At 41.9% G+C, this 24,089-nt stretch overlaps 2 protein-coding genes across 2 annotated transcripts in view; both read left to right on the top strand.

Moving 5' to 3' along the window:
- Window positions 1–6,180, top strand: part of SLC25A19 (solute carrier family 25 member 19) — a 10,085-nt gene extending 3,905 nt beyond the window's left edge. The window contains exons 2-6 of the mRNA XM_015821826.1: window positions 1,239–1,394; window positions 2,333–2,503; window positions 4,310–4,493; window positions 4,688–4,818; window positions 5,944–6,180. Of these exons, the coding sequence (XP_015677312.1) occupies window positions 1,239–1,394; window positions 2,333–2,503; window positions 4,310–4,493; window positions 4,688–4,818; window positions 5,944–6,144 (843 nt within the window). The 3' untranslated portion in view covers window positions 6,145–6,180. The remainder of the gene's footprint in view (window positions 1–1,238; window positions 1,395–2,332; window positions 2,504–4,309; window positions 4,494–4,687; window positions 4,819–5,943) is intronic.
- A 5,737-nt stretch (window positions 6,181–11,917) lies between these two features.
- Window positions 11,918–23,793, top strand: MIF4GD (MIF4G domain containing). Its single transcript, XM_015821831.1, has 6 exons — window positions 11,918–11,933; window positions 17,087–17,223; window positions 17,705–17,814; window positions 19,596–19,751; window positions 21,033–21,125; window positions 22,271–23,793. The coding sequence occupies exons 2-6, from the start codon at window positions 17,142–17,144 to the stop codon at window positions 22,496–22,498; spliced, it is 669 nt and encodes a 222-aa protein (XP_015677317.1). The 5' UTR covers window positions 11,918–11,933; window positions 17,087–17,141; the 3' UTR covers window positions 22,499–23,793.
- The last annotated feature ends 296 nt before the right edge of the window (window positions 23,794–24,089 follow it).

Raw genomic sequence — 24,089 nt, 5'->3', positions numbered from 1 at the left:
GGGAGAAGCATAGTCCTCGTGAAGTCAATTAATCCATTTAGGAAGCCGCTAGGCCGCGTCCCTCGCCTCACAGGCCATGGCCAGGCCACCAGATCTTCCAGGCCAAAGCCAGGCCGCGCACCCTCACCGTCAGATCTTTCCCTCAGGCCGAAAAGCCGGGCCGTCAGGGCGTCAGGCCGCCAGGCCGCAGGGGCGTCGGAGGATCAGGCCGCACCCCTCCCCAACTAGGCCGCACCCCTCCCCAACTAGGCCGCGCCCCTTCCTGCCTGATCTACAGTAGCATAGTTGCTCCTGTGCTTATATTGTGCAATTCAGTAGCATAGTTGCTCCTGTGCTTATATTGTGCAATTCAGTGTAGCAGCTTTTCTTTGGGTGTTGCACTGTCAGTTTTGGCAAGGAAGCCCATGATAATTACTTAGGGCTGTTGAAGGTTTGTTTTTACTCCACGGGTTTTTAAAAATTATGTAAAAGATGATTCTTTTCCTTCTGCATATTCTAAGTTTTGGGGAATATGTTGCAGTCTAATATTTTCCCTTTCTAACTGGCACAGCTTTTGGGGTGAGCCTTCTGAAATTAGAGGCCAGTGTTGTGTATGCGACCTTCCAGGTGAAAGAAGTTGCTGGAAGGCTATGTGGGGCCTATGCCTATTCTAAAGTAGCACACTAATAGCAGATAGTCCTCGACTTACGACCACAATTAAGCCCAGAATTTATGTTGCTGAGTGAAAAATTTGTTAAGTGCGTTTTGCCCCATTTTATGACTTTTCTTGCCCTGCTTGTTAAGTGAATCACAGCAGTTGTTAAATTAGTAACACAGTTGTGAAGTGAATCTGGCTTCCCCATTGACTTTGCTTGTCAGAAAGTCGCAAAAAAATGGTCACATGACCCTGGGACACTACAACCTTCATAAATACGAACCAGTTGTCAGGCATCCAAATGTAAATCACGTGACTATGGGGATGTTGCAGCAGTTACAAGTGTGAACAATGGACATAAGTCACTTTTTTCAGTGCCCTTGTAATTTTAAACAGTCACTAAATGAACCGTAAGTCAAGAACTACCTGTATTTATATATTTCCTGCCAGGGCAAATAGTGATTATTCCCAGGTAAGCAAGTGTATATCAGGCAATAGCCTAAGACACTCTTTCTGATGATAAATATCATGGCCCTAAGACATTTTGGAGTCTTAAATTTTCCACATAAGTATTATATAGTTTACTCATGCCATCATTTTTCAGCTTCAGATAGAGCAGCTTTCCTCCAAAAATCCACATGCGAAGTATCACGGTATCTGGCAGGCCGCTGGTAAGATTTTTCAGGAGGAAGGGGTCACTGCGTTTTGGAAAGGTCATGTCCCTGCTCAACTTCTTTCCATTAATTATGGGGCTGTCCAGGTAAGAACCAAACAATATTTTTGCTACTTTTCTTAACTTTCAGAGTAATCTGTTTAGCTGTCTTCTCATGTTTCTTTTCAAAAACTGATTTTACTTTTTTTAGAATTAATATGACACAATTGAGTTGTTATCATTGAATATTATGATTCTGGGACTAAAGATTTGTTCTTAGCAATACTTGGGATTTCATATTAACTTTTCTTCATGTACTTTCTGTTCGGGTAATGAGTTAATTTAAGTAATTTTAAATATGAATTCAGAATCCCCATGTTTGCAGAAGACTAATACCCTATTTTCTTTTGTCTAGTTTTTATGCTCTATCAATCCTTTTCATAGAGTCCAAAAACACTTTGCTCTACTTTCTCTGATTTCACTTTCCTACTACAACTTTTCATCTCAGATCCTGAAATTCAAAATCACTCTTCTGTTGATTTTTACAAAATGATGAGAAGCACATCAGCTGCCCCTTCTTGTTTTGATTATTTAATCTATTTTGAATACTAGTTTGTAAACTGATGTAACTCTGAGCGGTCTAAATTATTCTTTCTCAGATGTTGGGTATGTTCATGTAGAATGCTAACTCAATATTAATTGAGGCAGGGTTTACTCAGTTATTAGGCTTCAGCTATTGTAACATATTAAACCATTAAATATATTAACTGGATCCATGCCTACTGAGCCATAAATTAGCCAACTGTTCAGCTCTACTGGTACTTACAGACTTCCAGAGACATCCACCTCCTAAATACTGTAAATGAAATATGTGAAAAGATAAATCAGTGTCCTAACTACGGTAATTACTTCAGAGACGCAAAACCTGAATTTCTGGACCACATGTATTAACAGAAATTATTTTTTTTAAAATATCCTTGTGTGATCGGTGGTTCTCCTAAATCAAATGTGTAAATCTCTGATTGTTTTTGGTTTTCTTTTACAAGTTTGTCAGCTTCGAATTTCTGACGAAGCTGGTGCACCATGGCACATCTTATGATGCTCGTGGCTTCACTGTGCACTTTATCTGTGGCGGTCTGTCTGCTTGTGCTGCTACTGTGACAGTTCAGCCTCTTGACACGCTGCGGACTCGCTTGGCTGCCCAAGGAGAGCCGAAGGTAAGAGATGAATGAAAGCACCCCCAGTGCTTCCATATTAATTCTGCTCTTGCCAGCTGGAGAATATTTTGGTTCCTTACTTTACCTCCACAGTATTTATTTAATGAAATGACACCATTCTGACTGGTTTCCAGCTTACTTAGAGTTTTAGGGCGTCTTAGAGATCAATGCATTTTTTATGGCATAAGCTTTCATAGAAGGGGCTGTCTTCTGTAGGTGTCACAAGATTCTTGGTTGATCTGTCAGGGAACTGACAGGCAAGGTTAGGAGGAGTGCTTGGGGTTGCCGAGATAGTCCAAAAGGAGTCCCAAAGGGTGAGGGTCACGTGATAGGTACGAATCAGAAAAATACTTTGATAAACTGCTGCATTTTGAGAAAAGCTATAAACCTGATAGAGAAGCAGCCTGACAAATAGACAACCACCATACATCATGGTTTACAGAATATGAAATCAGTATGACTTGTTTACCAAAGCAGAGTTATTTTTGTTTAATATATTTGAATCCAACCATTTTAGTTTGCAGAATTTGGGGGCAAAGTGGTAGAAGAGCTTGAGATCCAAGGTGGTCACTCTGTCTTTATCTGTCAGCGGCTCTGTAAAGAAGCTGCTCCTTTTCCTAGTCTGTCACTGTGCACCCAGGAAAATCCTGTGTTTTAACTTAAGAAGTTAAGTTAAGAAGTTAAATACATGTTAACATTTCCCCTCAGATGTTAAGTTTCCTGTAGGAATAATCTTTGCTTCTCTTAACGCAAATTTGAAATTCTGTGCTCAGAAATCCTTTCTTTTGCGCAGAAAGATTATTATGCATTCAGAATAAGCTGTGTAAATCTAGATGTTACTATGCAGATAGGCATCGTGGAAATGTGTACTTTGCATAATAGATCGTTTTGCTTTTCATTACTCTGTAGAGAAGGCAACTATGTGGGAGGAGCAAAGGGTAGCATGGGGATTGTCAGGTCATGACAAAAAGGCACAGGGCCTCTGCTGTCAAAAGATTTATGCCTGGCACATGGCAGAGGGGCTTCTCTAAGATCAGTCTTTAGGAAATCTGTAGAGATGCTTCTCTCCTCTCTCTCTCTCTCTCTCTCTCTCTCTCTCTCTCTCTCTCTCACACACACACACACACACACACACACACACACACACATCAAGCTTTTAACTGGTTAATTGTTCTAAATAATGATTTTATTGTGATGTGTTTTTAAAGTTTTACATTCTTTTTAAAAAATTCTTAGCCATCTTGAGTGCTCATTAGAGCAGAAAAGTGAATAATAATAGCCAGACTGCTGGCATCTGCTAATACATTAAAATATCCTTTGTTCTTGGGAAGAACTGGATGGGTATGAAGGCCAGAACCAGCTAATGAACTGGTAGCTGTGATTTCACATGTATATATACTACTACTACTACTACTACTACTACTACTACTACTACTACTACTACTAATAATAATAATAATAATAATAATAATAATAATAATAATAATAATAATAATAATAACAACAACAACAACAACAACAATACTTTTAAGACTATCATACAACAACATCTGCCTATCCCAGGTCCTTGGGAAGGATTCAATAGGTGGAGAAATCTAAACATCTGATTGGCTATATAACTATCTATAATACAGTGATGACAAAAAGTATTAAGAGAGAGAGAGATAGCCAGTTCGGATAACTAGCAGGAACCACACCCCTTAACAGTTGGAGCTTTTTGACAGCATAGCTGAAATCTAACTTCCATACTGAGAGCAAAATTTGGATCATGGTCAAGGAAAGATGCTCCTTCTTAAATTGTTTTAGATTTACAGGAACCTCCGCCACGCTGTGGTCAGCATGTACCAGAAGGAAGGGCTGCTGACTTTCTATAGGGGGCTGAGCCCAACCATCATTGCCATTGTTCCTTATGCCGGCTTCCAGTTTTCCTTCTACAGTCTCCTGAAGAGGTTGTACAACTGGATTGTTCCAAGCGAAGAGATGAAGAAAGGTTGGTGCCAATGGTGGGGCTGGGCAGGGCAAAGGGGGCAGGTGAGCTCCCGGTATACCATGAGGGCTGTCTGTCCCTAAGCTGTCCCCCGTGATTCATGCCTCTCTTATGTTGACCAGTCCAGAGTTTTGAAGGGTAGGATCAGAGTTAGCTATGGAGTGCTTCCCTTCCCTTCTAACCTCTTGGTTTTTCAGGTAATATTAGAAACTTAGTGTGTGGAAGCTGTGCTGGTGTCCTCAGCAAAACCCTGACATATCCCTTTGACCTGTTCAAGAAGCGACTGCAAGTGGGTGGCTTTGAGCAAGCCCGGGCGGCTTTTGGGCAGGTGAGAGGGGATTTGGCTTGTGGAAATCTTTCTTGTTCCCCTTCCTCTCTTTCTCTTTTTCTATGCCAAATATATCAGGCAGTATGAAGGCAGTGGAGTGTATCAGCTGGAACGACCAGACTTTCTCCCTTTTTATGCAATATCTAAATGAGGGGTTCTACCACACCTGCTCTCCTCCCCTTATTTTAGTGTTTTTTCAACCATGCCAATTCCCAGGTGTGTGGACTTCAACTCACAGAATTCTCCTCAATGGCCATGTATGGCTGTGGGATTCTGGGAGTTGAAGTCCACACACCTGGAAATTGCCATGGCTGGGAAACACTGCCTTTGATGAAGATATTACTAGAAGTATGTTCTGGCCACCACTGAGAACTGTAGCTTTGACGCTTGTAGCCTCCAAATATATGCTGGATGTATTGCTTGTAATGGAGCCATTGCTCCCCACCCCAGCTATTTCTAAACAGGAATCTGGAGCTGATGCTTTCCCTCCTCCTCCTTTTTCCTGTTTCATGCAGAAGGATGGCAGTGAATCACATTGTGTTTTTGCTCAGCTTGCAGCTGAATAAACTACAGTTTGTGCAAACCACAGCTTCCCATGTTTTGACAGATTGCTTTGTTATACACAGTGCCTAGTAGCTTTAAAATGTGCAAAATAGAGAGAAAGAGGAAGTGGGAGCGCCTGAACTCAAGGCTTCCCACATCTTGTTCATGTAATAAGGCACAACTTAGATTTACTTCTAATTAGTGACCCATTATTCACCCTTCTTCTTTCAAGATATTGAGCATATACCCTTTCACAATAAAAAATGTTTGTCCTGAGTTTCTTTTTTGTTCAACTAGCCAGTTTGTGGTGGTTGTTTTCTAAATCTCAGTCCATAGGTCTTAAGCATACTATTCCTGGGTTTTTTTTCTCTCATTTTCTGTCTGGAGACCAATATGCATAATCTGGCTATGCAGTGCTTCAGATTAGGTTTCCGTGAGAGAGCACTAACATAGCACTTCTTGCCATGACTTTTCCCCACGGTTACATGAGACTGAATCGAACGCCCTGTTATATCGAGAAGAGAAGACTTTGTACCCAGCCTGAATCTTTGCTCTTGTTCACTCACTTCTTGTGCCTGGCAGGTTCGAACATACACTAGCATCATGGACTGTACCCGACAGATAATCTTGGATGAGGGACCCAGAGGATTCTTCAAGGGCCTCTCCCCAAGCTTGTTGAAGGCTGCTTTCTCCACTGGCTTCACCTTTTTCTGGTATGAGCTCTTTTGCAGTCTTCTGCTAACAATGCAAGACTCCAATGGTTCCAAGAAGCAAGAAGGTTAACGTAAACAAGAGCTGCTGCCTGACTCCAGTGGATGTTCTTGAAATATAATTCTGGCAGCTGCGGTCATCATCGTTGGGGATTGAGGGGTGAGGCAGGGCATATGGGATTGGAGAGTTGAGATAAGTGACTTTTTGCCCAAGCCTGGGATGCGCATCGCTCATTGCTTTGGTTCAAAACAGGAGCAGTGGCTCACCTCAACACCTGCTCCAGTTGCCTCTTTAGTCTGCAGCTGCAGCATTTGGGAGTCTTGATGAAGTTCATCATCAAGGCTTCTGAAGATCTTTGTTGCAAAGGTGTGTATACTTTTCCTATTGTTTCATAACAGACGATTTGAATCAGACCCCAGTTCACACACCAAAATTCCCTTTTGTGATTCTGGAAACTAGGTACTCTAAAACTGAACCATATATTGACCGGTGGATGGCCAGACTCCTCCAGCATGGCCATTTTGAAGTCCCTGTGATAAGCTGGAGGTCCTGGCATTCAGTAGTGTTGATGAGACATTCACTTAATAGACAGTTATCTGCCTTGACCATCCAGCCCAAGCAGTAAAAATGCTACTGCTGGGATTTTACTGGTGCCAGGTCGTCCCACATTTCAGTTCGTGCCTCTTGGCTGAGCTTCTTGCAGGTTTTGTGATTTTTGCAGTGTTTCATTAGTGAGTCTGTGAAAATTGTCTGTTGCCCTAAAATCCTAAACAAAGCAGAGGAAGCTCTTCATAGCTTTCCATTCTGTGTTAGCAGGGCCATTAGTGTTCATGGTTCCTCTTGCCCTACCCATACATAAGTATATTTTTTCCACTTCTCCAAATTATAAAATAGAGGTCAAGCCTGTAAAAAAAATTTTTGCGCTATCAACTTCTCCTTTCTTACTAAAACACATGCTAAACACACATGCTCGATCTAAATTCTTAAAGAAGTTTTTCATTTTAAACGTTTCCATTTTCCAACTTTTCCATTTTGAATCAAAGTGAAAAAATAGTGTTGACCATACAATTATTCAAGTTTCATTTTGTGAGAAGATACATCTTTTAAATTATTGTAAATGATTTTTCTTAAATAATGTTATCCTCTGATAGCTTTTTTTTTCCCCAAGAAAAAGCTCTGGAATAACAATGGATACTTTTTTACAGCAAACTCTTTAACGTAGTATAGTAGGGGGGGGAAATAGTTGAAGAGGACCACTTGCTTGGCTGAATTTGGCCCATTTTATATATGATGAAAGCTATAAAGAAAATTAAATGATTGGTGCAATCTTGTCGATTTTTACTCAGAAATAAATCCCACTATGTACATTTAGAATTGCAGCCTTAAAATAGTCTTACTTTCCAAGTCATTTATAGATTTCTCAATTTCCTGGTACCTGCTCTGTATTTACATTAAAAAGTTCACAGAAGTTGGCTGATAAGTTTGCTTTAAGGGCTTTGTCCTCACAAGCTGAATATTCTTGTACTATTTCATTTTTGCCTGATGTAAAATATATGAGTTGTCATAGTTCCAGTTTCAAACACAGGGAGAAGTTGATTCTCTGTTCCCTGGCCATTTTCTATGCACTTCTCTGTAAAATGTAATGTAAAAACATACAAATAATGTATATTTATTTATTTAGATATTTTTGTACTCTATAACCTTTGCATAGTATCTGGGAAAAACAGTGACTGCAACCTGACAAGATAAAGAAGAACTGGGAAATCACCAAACCTCTTACAACAATCCAGTTGATTTCCACTCTATGACTTCCTTTCGGCATAGGGCAAATCCACATTCAGATACACTGCTGAGTTGAAGGTACTGTGGTAATACACAAGTACACTCCAGTTTGCTATATACCTGATAGACATAAGCAAAGCTACTGAAAAGAGAAAGGTTTTAAAAAAATAAAGAGATTTGTTTCCAGCAGTATCTGCAAATTCTTTTTATAAAACTTCCAGTACTGGCAGGATGGAATTTTAATTCTTTTGGTATCAAATCCTGCTGGATCGGTAGAATTGGAGCCGTGCTGTTTGGAAGCACAGAGACAGCAAAATGGAAAGTTTTGAGTTACTTTCTTTTGCTTACCTACTGGGTCAGGTTGTTCCTTGTACACTTATCTGTATTTATTTTCGTAGGAGCTGTGAAAGTCACATTCCAGCTACACTACATACCATTGGAAGAGCCCTGGTTTGTGCAATCTTTGCCTTATGTACCCTAAGAACAAAGGTTGCTTGTGTTTCTATGAAATGTTTGTTCTGGACAGGTGGGTTCTTTTCCCAAAGTGTTCATAGGCCTGCCTTTCTTTTGTTATCTAAGATGGGAATTGCTGATTCAGAGTCTTTCTAAAATGCACTTAGGGTAGGCTCCTTTGTCAAAAGGCAAACAGCAGGTTCACCAGAAATGCACCGACAACTGTCCTTGACTCACAATGTTTTTTATTATTTTATTTATCAAATTTTGAGGCCATTGTCTCCTTAATGACTCTGGATAGATTACAGATTAAAAAACAATAAATATGAATAAGACCACTGTTTTTCAACCTTGACAACTTTAAAATGAGTGGACTTCAACTCCCATAATCCCCCAGCCAGCATATTGCCAGAATTGCACCCCTCCCCCAGCATACTGGCTGAGGAATTATGGGAGTTGAAGTCCGCCCATCTTAAATTTGTCAAGGTTGAGAACTGGACTAGAAGAACAGAACACCAATTAAGAACCAACCATAACTAAAGGGGGTTCCACAATCACCCTGCCCTCGAGGGCTCTTGTGTCTTTTCCCACCTATACAAAAGAGGCATTAGCTCATGAAACCTGCCTTTCTATCCGAATTACACTCTTTTTAAGCATACAAACTAGCAAGCTTAAAATGCAAGCATGAAATCACATCAGAGAAGGAACACTTGACATTTGTAGTCTCCAAATATAAGCTAGGTCACTTATCTTTCAGTTCTCCTCTAGCCTTTAGCACCTCCTCTGTTTCCTCAAATATGTTAATTTTAAGATATTGTGCCTTATGACAGTGCCAAAATCAGTGTATACTTTAATACTTCAGTGTTTACAAGATGGCATAACACCAGGTCAGCAATCTCTCCCTACACCTCCAAAATCGTTGATGGTTATTAGCTGGGCATCTATGCCAATGAGAACTCCGATACACTTGTACTCCTAGTACTGTAATCTAAATGATCTTTGTTGACATCTAGGGTTGTGCAAGGTTTCAGATTCCATTACTGAGATTTTTGTTCACTCCCTCTGTTTGACATGAATGCTTAATCTATAACACTGTATCTGTATTTTTCATATAAAGATTTATTTTTTGTAGTTGAGACAGTTTGGACCACCGTTTTCCACAGAACATGTGTCTATCGTGAAAGAAAAATAAATATATAAATATATTTATCATAAATTTGTGGATTATTTTTTTCTTTTTGCAATCGCCAGTCTTTTCTTCTGAGAATCCAATGGAGGAACAGCATGTAAACATCCCTTTTCATTTTACTGCATCCATGCAGTACCTAGGAAGGACTTGGGAAAGGCAGCTGAAAGGCTTTGTTAGTGCTTTTTATAAACGGTACCCTTAATGTCTGGTTATTGTATTTGGGAGTCTGTCACAAATAAAAAGGTCTCGTTTGAGTGCCTGTAGGTGATGGAAATCTGGAGGGAGGAAGAAGCCAAGTTCACCGTTCATAAGACTGTGGCTATGTGTTATTGTGTCCCTCCTCCAGAGACAGGGATATCTTATCCTTAGTCCTGAACTGGGTTGCACTTGCTCGTTCAGGACTTGTGCACAGCTGGGGGGGTTCTTCATGAACGCACAGCTTCTGCTCAAGAAACAGGTCCCACTGAAAAATCTTCACACAAATCCAATCTATGTTCCAATTGTACCCCTCTTTTTTAGACGCCACTCGTGCTTTAGTCACCTTATGCCTGGGCTACTGCAATGTGATGTACATGGAGCTGCCATTCAACTACAGCTGGATATGAATGCAGTGACACAGGCAATTAGGGGCATGCCACATGTTGCTCATGTAGTACCTTTGCCCTATGAGCTGCACTGATTATTGGCAGGTTTTCAGAGGCAATTCAAGGTGTTGGTTATTACTTATAAAGCCTTCGTGACCTGGTTATCTAAAAGACTTTCTCTCTTCCATAGTTTCAGCTCAACCAGTACAATTGCGCAGAGCAGGCATATTCCACCTGCTTGTGGAAACCCTGTCTGTCCCATTTCTGATTTCTCCTTTTGCAGAACATTCCTTAAATGGGACATCATCTCCATAGAAAAGGAATTCTGATGTCCAATGACTGGTATAATGTAGCGTTACTTCTAAATTCAGGTAATGTAATGTAGTCCCTGACCTCTGCGTATGCAGCAGTAGCATTAGTGATGTGGTGACACATGAGATTTTAAAAAAGACTTTGAAAGTATGGTGTATATAATGAATATGCCCAGGATAATATTTCTGCACACACGTGTGTGTGTGTAGAGAGAGAGAGAGAGAGAGAGATACAAACCATAAAGGAATTTGATGGATGCAATATATATGTCATATTAAGCATATGGTTTTATATATTATGAGAGATTAGTAATCAACCCACTTATACTTAATTTTAATTATGGTGATCTCTGATTCCTGGATTTTGTCAGAATTTCTCCATGTTTTACAACTCTCATTAATCCTCAGAACTATCTATGTTCGTTTGAATTTATGGGAGTTGAATAAAGTCTACATATTGCTAATCTGTGCCAGTAATTATTTCAGTTAAGGTATATCATTCATGAGACATCAGTAATTAGCTGCCGGACCAATTACTTATTTTGTCTCTGACTGCGTGTTTAACTGGTGTTTCTTATTTCCAATTCAGGCTTTAGCTCAGGGGTAGTCAACCTTGGCTCTTTTATGACTCGTGGACTTCAACTCCCAGAATTCCTGAGCCAGCATGGCTGGCTCAGGAATTCTGGCAGTTGAAGTCCACGAGTCATAAAAGAGCCAAGGTTGACTACCCCTGCTTTAGCTGTTGGATCTCAGATTCTAGTATGGAAAGGCAACCAAACAGGTTAATTCTTGCAGGATCCACTCTGGATCGGTCACCGGGACCAGATAGTTAGGCTTCCGAGCCTTCGGACTCATGCTGGAGCTCATCCTGGAGCCCTCTGGTCCCAGTGACCGACCCAGATTGGACCCTGCAACATTATCCTCCTGGGACTTGTTTTGCCTTCATCCGAGAGGTTAACTCTTGCAAGCCTCTTCAGAATCTTGGTTTAAAGGAGGGTACCTTCGTTTGCCAGCAGGAGGCGCTGCTGCAGGTACACTGTCACTCTCTCTCTCTCTCTCTCTCTCTCTCTCTCCCGTCTTCCACGCACCTTGGCAAGGAAATGACCTAGGAGGAAACCTCTGGCTGTGTAAACAAGGGGGAGGGGGGGGAAGGAAAGCGCACCCCCGCTCAGCAACTGAGTTTCAGGAGTTGCCGTCGGAGCCCAAAGTGAGTGAAGGGCGAGAGCGGCCTCTGCCTTGCCGGAGGGGCGCGCGCGTGCGCGGCACGGCTGCTCGGGGCCAGCTGGGCGCTTCTGCCGGTGGCGGGGGCCGCCGGGGCCAATAGCCAAAGGATGCCCATCCTGCACTTGCACTCCATGCTTGAGCTGCTGCCTTTCTTGCTGCTGCTGCTGCTCTTTTTGGCGGTGGGCTTTTTTCTGATATACCTCCAGCGACCCGAGCCAGACCCCAAAAAGTATTAGGGGCCCCGGGGGCGCGTTTTCCCAGCGTCAAGATGCCAGCGCGTCCCCGCTGACAGCGGAGGTGTAGAAGGCGAGAGAGCAGGTGGGTGTCCGTCCAACTTCTCCTTCTCGCTTTCTCGGACCTGCCTGAGAAACTCGGGGTGCGGGTCTTTTTGAGGTGGTGGGTCTTTCCTCCCCCTTGATAAGTTGGCTTCCCTGTTGAAAAGCTGATTTTTAAAGTACAGGTAGTCCTTGACTTACGACCACAATTGAGCCCAACATTTCTGTTGCTAAGTGACATTTTGCCCCATTTTACCACCTTTCTTGCCCCACTTGTTAAACGAATCGCTGCAGTTGTTAAGTTAGTAACACGGTTGTTAAGTGAATCTGGTTTCCCCATTGACTTTGCTTGTCAGAAGATCTCAAAAGCGGATCATGTGACCCCGGGCTACTGCAACCATCATAAATATGAATAGGTGGCCAAGCAATTTAATTTTTGATCATGTGACCATGGAGATGCTTCAATGTTCGTGTGAGAAATGGTCATAAGTCACTTTTTTCAGTGCTGTTGTAACTTTGAATAGGTCACTAAATGAACTGTTATAAGTTAGGAGTAGCTGTAGAGCCATCCGCCCACACTCAAAAGTCTTTGTGGTTAATTTGTTGGACTGTATCAGTCAGTGTTTTTATAGGTAGGTTTAAAAGAGGAATGAAGAGTCTCTCTGGTTTTGCTCCACTCCCAGGGACTTGGTGAACACTTCAGTGTCACATCCTAGGCAACAGTATTGAAATGGTTGCCTTTTGGTGTCTTTTTCCCCAAAAAAGTTGTTTTCAGGAGTTGGAATAGAAGCAACATTGTTGTTTATTTAATCTGTGTAGACACTTATCTCAAATACATGACTCCAGGTGACTTACAATATTAAATGAGTAAAAATATATACATAAAACACACAGTGGGGAAAATCCTGAAAAGACATCTATTAACACATCAAGGACGCAGGCACAAAATAAGATAATAATAATAATAATAATAATAATAATAATAATAATAATAATAATAATAATAATAATAATAATAATAATAATAATAATAATAATAATAATAATAATAATAATAAAGTTGGAAGGGACCTTGGAGGTCATAAGTCCAACCTCCTGCTCAGGCAGGTAACCCTATACCATTTTGGACAAATGGCTGTCCAGTCTCTTCTTAAAAACGTCCAGTGTTGGAGCATTCATCTTCAAGCCTTTAGCGGGGTTGGGGCTAGTCTGATCTTTGGAGGGTTGATGCTCCAGAAGTTGGTCATCAAGCAACTGTAGCTCTGTGTGGCATTGTGTTCCCCCCAAAAGAGCTCATTCATAATATGAGAGCCCTGAATTCATAGCTGCTGTGGAACAGGTAGTGAGAACTGTGGCCCTGAGAGCTTTTGGCCATTCTTGAAATAGGTTACAGCCTCTAGACCAGCAGCCCCCAATCTTTTGGGCACCTGGGACCGGTTCTCTAAAGAGAGGTTTTTCTGGGGACTGGAGGGGGTGTGGTTTTGTGTGCTGCCTGCATCCCGTGGATGGGGCTTTGCTTGTTTGCATGGCCCAATTTCTGGCATGCCTGATCCACAGACTGGGGGTTGGGAACCCCTATTTTAGACTGCTTATCCCAGAAAGAATCTGCTGGCCTAAGACATGCTGGCAGGGTGTGCTGATTGAGAACTTCTTTACTCATGAGGTACAACTAGAGAAGATTTGGTGGCAAACTTTCTCCATCCCTGTGGTACAACTTACCTTCAGAAGTATGATCTATGTCCTGGTGTATGATGTTTGGAAAGTTAGTCAAGACCTGTCTTTTTCAAAGAGTAATTTGGGACCCAACCATTGTACCTGGGATGAGTGATGAGTATTGGTTTTGGATGACTGTCTCTCTTTCTTTTAAACGGGTTATCTTTTGTGGATGACGCGCTTATATGTGTTTGCTTTTGTAAGACACTTGGGATCAGCCAGATGAAGTAATTGTAATTATAAACAAGGTCAGATAACCATTTTAGGCAGCTATAAGTTGTGGGAACACATATTTGGGCAGTAATCCAGCTCATTTGTTTATGCATTTGATCACTTGAAAAGAATGAAGAACTTGTAGGAATTGGGTGCACACACAAGTATGTTCAGCTTAGGAATTTGGCCAAGTATACTCTAAGTGATTGGCTGCTTGTCAGAGGAATCTCCTGCAGAAATTCTGAAAAAGTTCTTAAGTACTTTTATATGGTCTCATGTTATCTCAGGGTCACAATCATAAGCCCAGAAAGCAACTTTCTGGTCAGCTGTCATCTTGACCTAGGCTAGCTGTCATTAGGACCTTTGCTGAGATTCTGTATAAACACATTAAAGTGCCTTATACTAAGGTTAGTCAGGGTTCCATCTAGCCCAGTGTAGTTTCTGCTGGCAGTGCCTCTCTAACATGAGAACCCCTTTTGCTCATTGTAGGTCAAAATCCTTTTAAGCTATAGATGCTAGGGGCTGTCCTTGCATGTGAAATCAATGCTGTGCCCCTAGCATGAACAGATCAGCCCCCTATACAATTTGGATTGAAGTTAGCAGGCTTCCAGATTCTAGCCAGAAGGCAGGGAAAACAGTTTCTATACATGTCAGAGTAATCACAGGGTGACCTTTGACCATAGTGACTGCTGACTATGCAGAGAAGTAATTGATCTTAAAACCTAACTAGAGATCACATGCCCTGCACAGGAGAAAGGTTGCTATGACTGCTCTGGTATGTGTTGAAACTGACTTATCAGTTGGGAACTCTCCGTGCGGTAACAATGCTGGCTGTGCTCTCCCATTAATAACATTGCTGTTTAGTGACAGCATTTGTCCTAAAAAGGGAGTTGTCATACCCTTAGTAAGTTCATGGCAATGCATGTTGTGTGACTGTACATGAAGGCTGTTCTACCTCTGGCCAGTTCCCTCATTTTGCACTGGTAAGCTTTTTATTTTATCTTTTATTTGATTGATAGCTTGCCTTTTTAGTCAAGCAAAACACCCAACAGCTAGGTGTCACACTAGATTCTACACACCTAAACTCTGTTTTTCCATAAAGAGACCACAGTAGAGCAGCAGACTCCTGTGAGAGACTGATTGCCTTCCACAAAGTAAAAAAAAAAAAGTGGCATTATTTCTATAGTTCATGACACCAAAAATCAGCTGCATGATTTACTCACTGTAAATTTACAATCTTTATTACAGTGTTTCTCAACCTTGACAATTTTAAGGCATGTGGACTTCAACTCCCAGAATTCCACAGCCAGCATTATGACTTAGTGTGGTGTGTGTCCTCCTGTGCTAAAGCATCTCCTTATTTTTCTGAGCAAACCTCTTGTAAGATTTTCTTACTGCATTACTGCAAATCAAGAGTGATCAAGCAAAGCATCTCAGACTATGAGCTGTGAACCTCTGGGCGAATCTATGGGAGATTGCCTTGTCTTTTTTACACTTTCACAAGAAAATGCTTCTCCAGACAGAATAGAGATGTGATCTGAAAGGCTTCCAGCTTTGCACATATCACCCTATCTCCAGCAGATGGCAGGGTTAACTTTCTCCCAGTGCTTTGTTCCCTTGAAGAATACTTGGGGGCTTGGTGGGCAAGGGGTGATCAGAGTTATAAGTATGAAGAGGAGGAAATACAGTACTGGGGCTCATCTTTCTTCTTTCATTTTCCTCTCTTCCCTTGGCCCAATTGGAAAAAGTCATGAGGCAGGGCAGGGCAGGGCAAGGCAAGGCATCCTCCAGTTCCACTTTTGTCTTTAGTAGAAAGAGATGTAGATGTTCAATTAATGTGATAGTGGTGGAAATAAGTATATTTTTGGAAATGGAAATTTCCCTTTGAAATATGGCAGTGGTTCTCAACCTATGGGTCGCGACCCCATTTGGGGTTGATCGACCATTTCACGGGGGTCGCCAAGCAAGGCTGTGCGCCATTTTTTTCCCCTTTTCCGGGGGGTACCTTACCTCCCTTGGGCTGGGCCAGCTGGTGGTCGGCCTGCTCCGTCTCTGCCGCTTGCCAGCTACGCCTCAGCCGGCGCAGGGGGCGGAACCACGCATGCGCAGCGCTTCCGGGCAGGGAAAGTCCTCGACTTACGACCAGTTGGGTAGTCCTTGACTTACGACCGGTTTAGTCCTCGACTTACGACCGGTTTAGTCCTCGACTTACGACCGGTTGGGGCTCGCGGCATTAAAAAGGTTGAGAGCCACTGAAATATGGTCTAGCCGTAGTAGATTCCCTGTCAGCTTTTTGAGGGTGCTGAGCCCAGCGTTCCTCCCTCTTAGCCAGACAGGCTGGAGCTGCTGATAATTGCAATTTTGCAACTTCTGAAGGATTACACAGATTCATTTATTGTTTTAGGGAGTCATGATCCCAGAAGGATTGGGAAATCCTGATGTCATAGCCTAACTCAAAAAATGTTAAATGGGAAAGGCAGCGGTTAGGTAGCAGAAGAGATACAAGCAAGGGTTTTAATAAGTTACGGGAGAAGAATTCAAGACAAGGGAACATACTGATGGATGGAAAAAAGGGGAGCCATTTCAGGAAATGGTACTTTACAAAGAATGGTTAACATTTGGGGTGGAAATGTGAGCAAATGAACAGATGAAATTGAACAAGGAATGTGAAACAGAGATACTGTAACTAGGGGCTTAGACGTGTAGGGACCAAGAAGAACACTCAAAGTCTCCCAACGCCTGATGTTAATTGGGAAGTTAATAGAATATTAACACAACTGCTCTTCTTTGAACATACCTTCCAATCTCTACTCTTTGAGTAGATTCCAGATCTTCAAAATGTTTTCCATGGATTCCTGTCTTGCCTTGTCAACTCGCTTTTGCCTGACTGACTGAAAACTGAGGAATTTTGATGAGTGAGCAGTGTGCTCGGTCGGCCCTGGATTCAGAAATTCTGCATTTGGCTTACCGGAGTAAGGGAGCCAATGTTGTTCGATTGTTTTGCACAGTAAAGCACTTTACTTTCAAATAACAGAAAAAGGAGAGATAGCTTTGCAGGAACAGCAGTCATTCAATTGGGATACAATCTGCCGGTGTTGGAAGAGAATCTCCCCAGGTTTGTTTTATTTTCAGGGTTTTATTGCCTTTTATCAACTCCAGTAGTATAGTTTTTCTCTTTGCACGGGCCCTAGAGCCTCACCTAGGCAAGAACCAATGCACCATCTACCCCTGGTTCAAAGGAGCTGTTTGTGATCTCTCCTCTCTCCACAGGTCCTGTGAACTCAGCAGCTTCCCTGAACTAATAGCACTTGAAAGAGGGAAAGGAATGGAGGAGACCAGCAAGGAGGACTATAAAATATATTCATTTGATTCAGAGGTTCAGCAGTTACTGAAAACAGCACTCAAAGGTTAGAAGCTCTTTCTTCTCCCCCCCCCCCCCCCACTTTGCCTTTCCATTTCTTCCTTGGCCCTCAAACACACAATCTTCAAAATTTATAGACAAATGAAGAGATTGCCTGCTGCCCTGGAATTCTTCTGATTCCTTAAACTCTGCTCCAGAGGCCCTTTCTTCAAGAGCTAAGGGGAGAACATGCATACATAAGACTTTTTCTGCAGTTGCATCCCAGTTGTTGAATAATCTAATCCAAAATACACTGGCATTTATTTTATTGAGCCATTGGCCACTGTGTGGTTCAGCACTCTTATAGGGCATGCAAGTAAGAAAAACTGGCATATCCCAGTTGCTATTTTTGCCCGCAAAATTTTTTGGTACATGTCCCCAAGTTCGCTTGGAATGGTGCTTGATGTGGAACCACCGATGTGATGTCTGTCAAATTTAGATTTACATTTCTTTCAATCTAGAATTGAGTGTTGCCTCTTGTTCTATAGATCCCAGCAGCGTTCATCTGGAGAAAGTGGCCAATATAATTGTGGACCAGTCCTTAAAAGATTGTGTGTTCAGTAAAGAGGCCGGGCGCATCTGTTATGCCATCACTCAGGTGAGAGAGACCGAGAATTAGTAAAATGTTTAACGCCATTTTCCACTTTCAACTACGGTATACCTTGGATTCTGTTTGTTGATACTCAGCATTGTTTCAGGCCTGTGAACGGTGTGGGATGATGTCCCCATTTCTAATTTGAGGTAGGCTTGTATAATGTAATATAAGACAATATTGCTATACTCCCCTCATATTGCATGTAATATGCTGTGTGCATAATATACTATAATAATATAACACCACACAGTGTAATTAGTTAATTACATATAAAGGAGCCTGTAGGTTGCATTAAAGCAGGGTTCTGGGCATGCATATCTTTCAGCAGCCATGCTTCCTTTCCACAGATGGAGCTTGGCTTGGCCTGAGCTGCAGAACATGTTTGGCATCCCAGCCCAGAGGAGAGGATAGAAGCTGAATCTATCCCTTCAACTACAGCCCCTGACTTGGTGAGCAAAACTCACTAAATAACCCATTTAAGTTTTGCCTCCCTCTACATTTTGTGCCCCTAGAGGCTCCTGCTTCATTATGTATGTTTTGTCTTCCTATGGGGTGGGGTTTGAACAATGTGGGCATGAGAGAGAAATGGATGTAGAGCACAGATCTCCTTTCCAAGCCTAGTTGCACCAAAATAGCAAATGTTGGACAGATTTCTAGTGTATTCAAGTATATGGGACAAGGTTGTATTACAATACCACAACATGTGTTTTGTTGCTTGCTTCTCCTCACCACCGTGCAGATGCCTATGAGATAAAATCCTGTGAGGGGGAAGGTTCGTTCTCTGAACTTGTGGGTTGGTTTCTGAATGTTTCGTTACCAGGCTAGGTAAACCTGTGCTACCACCAAGACAGGAAGCAGATGTGCAAGACATGGTATCTATTGGCTGGAAGGCAGTTTATAGGAAATTTTGCTGGAGTAACTTTAACCCAGTTCTTCCTTTCCGGTCTTCTAATTTCATGAGTTACAGGCAAAGGAAAAATACTGGATTCTTCCTCTAGGCCTGGACTTGCTGAGCTGGAAGATAGTCCATGCAAATCAAAGAGAAAAACTTCAGAAGCCCCAATTGTACACATCGGGTGCTTTCAAATTTATAATAATAATAATAATAAAGTTGGAAGGGACCTTGGAGGTCATCTAGTCCAACCCCATGCTCAGGCAGGAAACCCTATACCATTTCAGACAAATGGCTGTCCAGTCTCTTCTTAAAAACTTCCAGTGTTGGAGCATTCACTGCTTCTGGAGGCAGGTTGTTCCACTGGTTAATTGTTCTAACTGTCAGGAAGTTTCTCCTTAGTTCTAAGTTGCTTCTCTCCTTGATTAGTTTCCACCCGTTGCTTCTTGTCCTGCCTTCAGGCGCCTTGGAGAATAGCTTGACTCCCTCTTCTTTGTGGCAGCCCCTGAGATATTGGAACACTGCTATCATGTCCCCCCTCGTCCTTCTCTTCATTAAACTAGACATACCCAATTCCAGCAGCCTTTCCTTATATGCTTTAGCCTCCAGTCCCCTAATCATCTTTGTTGCTCTTCTCTGTAGCTCCAATAGGAATGGATATATGTCTGGTGCATGTCACTCTCTTTTGACAGCTGGGGATCACTAGTTCCCTTCAGCATCCCTTTCCCGACTTACCCCTTCCCTGGTCTCTGTTTGTGTTCACTTGCTGTCTGGGTCAGAGTGCTGTGCAACAGCTGCTGCGAAACTATACATGAGAGCAATATAAAGGGAACATGGACTGCAGTATATTTTGATTTCATACAGCTTATATAGCACTTGATGTTTATCACAGGTGGAAAACAAACAAACAGGCCAAAGTGTCTTCCGGCGGTGCCTTCTCAACCGACTGCAGCAAGAATATAAGGACCGTGATGAATTGCGAGCCCATTCCCTCCAAGCCTGGATCTGCTATGTCACTTTTATCTGTAACATCTTTGACTACCTGAGGGTAAGGGGACCCTATTGACATCCAAACGCCTCAGATCAACATTCAGAGTTGGCCTGGTATTGGCTCATGTCTCTCTTTTTCCCAAAACGTATTTTAAGTAACTTCAGTTTACAGTAGTGCACAACCTATGACCATAACTGAGCTCAGAATTTTAGTCATAAGTCATTGCAATCAGAAGTCAAGGCATCCTGTGACCAGACCAGATATATATTTTTTTACACTGTTTGTTCTGGTCATTAAACAAACACCACAGTTGTTAAGCAAATCCATTTTCCCCAATGGGTGATTTTTTTTTTCCTGGAAATTGGAAATAAACACTGGAAACTGGCAAAAAAAAAATCACAAATTGTGGTCGCATGACTGCAGGACACTGCAGTGATAAAGATAAGCTGGTTGCCAAGCGCCAAAAAGGTGATCATATAACTGGGTGTGCAGTCATCGTAACGTCAAAAATGGGTTGTAAGTAACTCTGGGAGGTCTATTGTAACTTTGAATGGTTGTTGAATAACCTGTCATAAATCAAAGACTATCTGTATTCTCAGGTGGTTTAACAGAAAGAGTAATCCTATGTAAGATACGTAGCAATCCTGATCTTATTTCCAAAAAATTATTGTCTAACAAGAATTCCCAACCCATTGTGCTTTTGACATTGATAGTTTGTCTCTGATGCTTTTGCAAAATGGCTGCATTTTGACTAATGGACCTTGAGGTATTCAAGGGATACAGCTTGGAATAAAAATACAAGCAATAAGGAAAAAAGAAGTGATAAATTAGAATAGTCATGAAGACTAAAATTGCATTAATAAACCTTGAAAAAGTCAACAAGCAATCTTTGCATTGCATTGTTAATACGGTAGATGAGAGGCACAAAATGAATCTCTGAATGGCAAGCATTCTTCAAATGGACTGCTGTGCTTAAGAAGCCCACTCACCCCACTTGAGACGGCCAGGAGATCACAGGACTCCACTAAAAATTTGAGTGCAATGTTCCTCAACCTGATCCCACATATGTGTTGACTACAAAGCACATCATCCAGCAGTTGTGCTTGCTGGAAAGTAAGTGTAAAGTGTAACTTCACACACTGGAGGGCAATAAATTCTGGAGGTCACTCTGAGGTGTAACATCTAAATAAGTGAAAAATACCATGAGCTTTTAGTTACTTAATACAGTTGCTTAATTTTTTAAAATCTCCCAGTGGTGATAAGAAGTTGAAAGTTGGAGATGGGGATTAAACATTCCAAAATGCTTATGAATATGACAAGTCCACAATCTGTTAACAGGTCAACAATATGCCCATGATGGCATTGGTGAATCCTGTTTATGACTGCCTCTTCCGATTGGCACAGCCTGATAGTCTGCAGAAAGAGGAAGAAGTGAGTTCTCTTGGAACAAAGTGTGGATAACATGGATTCGGTTAAATCACAGTTCTGGTGAATAATTAAAAGAATGGGGAAAGGTGGAATAGATTTGAATGAAGACAGTCTTGTCTTATGGAGTGGAGTTGGGGAATACATGCAAGGAAGTGAAGGGGTAAGGTTACAGTGTATGTTAGAAAGTATGAATTGGTGTCATCTACATTGTTGTGGGTACATATGAAAGTAGAGATCAATTGGTTAGTTTAAGATGCATGTTACATTCCAATGAATTGTACTAATGAAAGAATCAGACGAAATTGTAAAATATGTTTTATATATATATGCAACACGGTGGAAGCGACAAATGGATAAATGGGTGGGAACAAACAAGAGAGTACTGAAAAAGTTATTGAACCATTCAGAATCCCAAGAAGGAATGAGAATGGCTGTTGTTTAATAAGAATAAGATTAGAAGTGCACATTTTTAAGTATAAAACTATTCCTGTGTGCACCTGGAAAAGGAACAGTTGTCATAATCCAGTGGTAGCGAACCTATGGCACGGGTGCCAGAGGCGGCACTCGGAGCCCTCTCTGTGGACACACGTGCTGTTGCCCCAGCCTCGCCTCCCCCCATGACCCCTCCTCACCAGCAGCCCCCCTGGAGGAGAGTCGCCCCTGAGCATGGCCCACATGGAGCAGCACAGCCAAGGACATGGCAGCCAGGCAGCGTAGACAAGACTCTGCCCTCACGCCCCATCGCACACAGTTGATACTGCGGGGCACGGGGACAGGGCATGACCACCATAGCGTTGCTGGGCTGCCTGGGTGATCTGCGGTGGGCCCTGGAGGCGGTGAGTGGCCTTGTGGGCAGGTGGGGCGGGGGACGGGGTGGGGGTGGAGTGGGGGCGGGGCGGGGCAGGGGGTGGAGCAGGGCGGGACCAGTTTTTGGGCACTCGGTCTCTAAAAGGTTCGTCATCACTGTCATAATCCCTGGCCAGAATGGCCATATCTAGATGGCCTTATAGCTTGAGGACAGCTGATGTAGGCCTTGAATTGTGGGTTGTTGTTGTTTTGGTGGGTGGTAACACTGGAAGAGAATCCTCAAGGACATATGTGGTAATGCTCTCAATCCTTCAAGATATTTGTTGATTTCTTGCCTTAAGGTGGATTGCCTGGTCCTGCAGCTGCACCGCATTGGTGAGCAGCTTGAAAAGATGAACAGTCAGAGGATGGATGAGCTCTTTTCCCTTCTGCGTGATGGATTCCTTCTGCAGGAGGGTCTCAGCTCCCTGTCCCAATTGCTACTCCTGGAGATCATTGAGTTCCGGGCCACTGATTGGAAAATGACAGAAGCAGCCCAGAAGTATTATTACAGTGAGGTCACTGACTGAATACTCGAACCACCAGCAAAGCCTGCATTTGCACCATTTTCACCAGCAAACTTTACACCAAAGCTGCAACTTGTTGAACATTTTTTGCTCCTAACCCTTTTGTTATAGAACATATCCCCTGCTCCTTTGTGCCAGGGAACTGCTGCCTAAAACTGAGGAGCTGAGAGATACTTGGCCACTGCTGCTCCTGTTGTATTGCACTAAATACTGACTTATGTTATGTCCTTTTTGCAGGCTAGGCTGGCATTTTACACAGGGAGGTTTTCTCTCCCTTACCTTCAATTTAGCAACATCAATGGCAGGTTTCAAAAAAACTAGCGTAGGAATGATTTTACATACACTGCAAAGAAATATCAACTCTTTCTGGCCTGTACTGGTAAGGTTTTGTTTCGCTTAATATTTGGTAACTGGCCTCAGTTTACCCTTTTTTGAAAAAGGAAAATAATTCTGTGATCAAAGCTCAAGCGTCATTTGCTTCTTTGTAGCCAAGCTTTCTCCAATAAAACTATTAATCATTCTGGAATCCAAGTAGTGCCTAGAATAGACTAGTCTGAAATTACAATGTTTCTTTTCTCTCTAACTATACTATAGGAAACTAGCCTGACAGGGAGATTTTGCATAATAAGGGAGATTTTGATGGACAATCTTATCACTGCCAAGCACCATATAAAATGGCATAATCCAAGAAGGGCTACATTGATGCAAAATCCATCACAATAAAAACGATTATCTTATATTAAAAAAAGGATAAGAAAGGAGACAGTTTTACTCTCCTTTTTTCATCTCCCCCTTAAGCAAAACAGCCCTGGTAATTAAACATGTAATTTAGATTCCTTAAAGGCTACAGAGTTCTTTCCTTGAATAAAGGATCAAATCTTTTTATTAATGTGGTGGTTTTCTTCAACACAATGCCTTCCAGATGTGGACTTTAGCCTTATGGAAGTTCAAATCCAAAGTATATGGTGGGCACCAACAGCACTTTTTTTTTTTAAAGGAGGCTATTATTGAGTACTTTGATCTTTCTCCAAGTATAGGAAAATGCTATGCAAATATTTTCCACTTGCAGCTTGCAGCTTTTTTCCAAGCTAGATTAGATTTTAGCTAAAGGTAGCATCTTCTGCCTCCAGGACATGCAAAGCAACACTTTTCCAAAGCCACAGTAGAATTAGCCTTTTTGGGGAGTAGGTAACAATTCATTTTACAACATTTTTCTCCCACAATACTTTAAACCAATGTACTGTAAATTTCTCTTAAGAGACTTGGTTCTGTTTGGAACTTTTATAAACTATTTTACACTTCTGGCTCCATTGTTTTTTTCTCTCTTCATTCTAGACCAAATTAAATCAGGGAATAATCATTCAACCAGATGCATGATGTGACCTTTCATCAGAGAGAATGGTACCCTATATGGAATCAGCAAAAAATGTTGCCACCTGAAATGCCTATTATTTAAGATTCTAGCCTCTCTGTTTATTCATTTTGTCTTTCTACATCATCCTGAAGGTTTTTCCAAGAATACTAGTTAAAAACAATTGAATTGACAACTCATATATAGTGGTATGTCAACCTTATATACTACTCTTCAGAAAGT

This window comes from Protobothrops mucrosquamatus, unplaced genomic scaffold (assembly GCF_001527695.2).
Source record: "Protobothrops mucrosquamatus isolate PMUCROS unplaced genomic scaffold, P.Mucros_1.0 scaffold1406, whole genome shotgun sequence".
Lineage (NCBI taxonomy): Eukaryota > Metazoa > Chordata > Lepidosauria > Squamata > Viperidae > Protobothrops > Protobothrops mucrosquamatus.
This window is presented reverse-complemented; position numbering and strand designations above follow the sequence as displayed.

Excerpts from the sequence above, each read along its gene's own strand:
- MIF4GD (XM_015821831.1), top strand. The coding sequence starts at position 17,142 with ATGGAGGAGACCAGCAAGGAGGACTATAAAATATATTCATTTGATTCA. Across the intron at positions 17,224-17,704 it reads ACTGAAAACAGCACTCAAAG|ATCCCAGCAGCGTTCATCTG; the intron begins GTTAGAAGCTCT and ends CTTGTTCTATAG. Across the intron at positions 17,815-19,595 it reads TCTGTTATGCCATCACTCAG|GTGGAAAACAAACAAACAGG; the intron begins GTGAGAGAGACC and ends TGTTTATCACAG.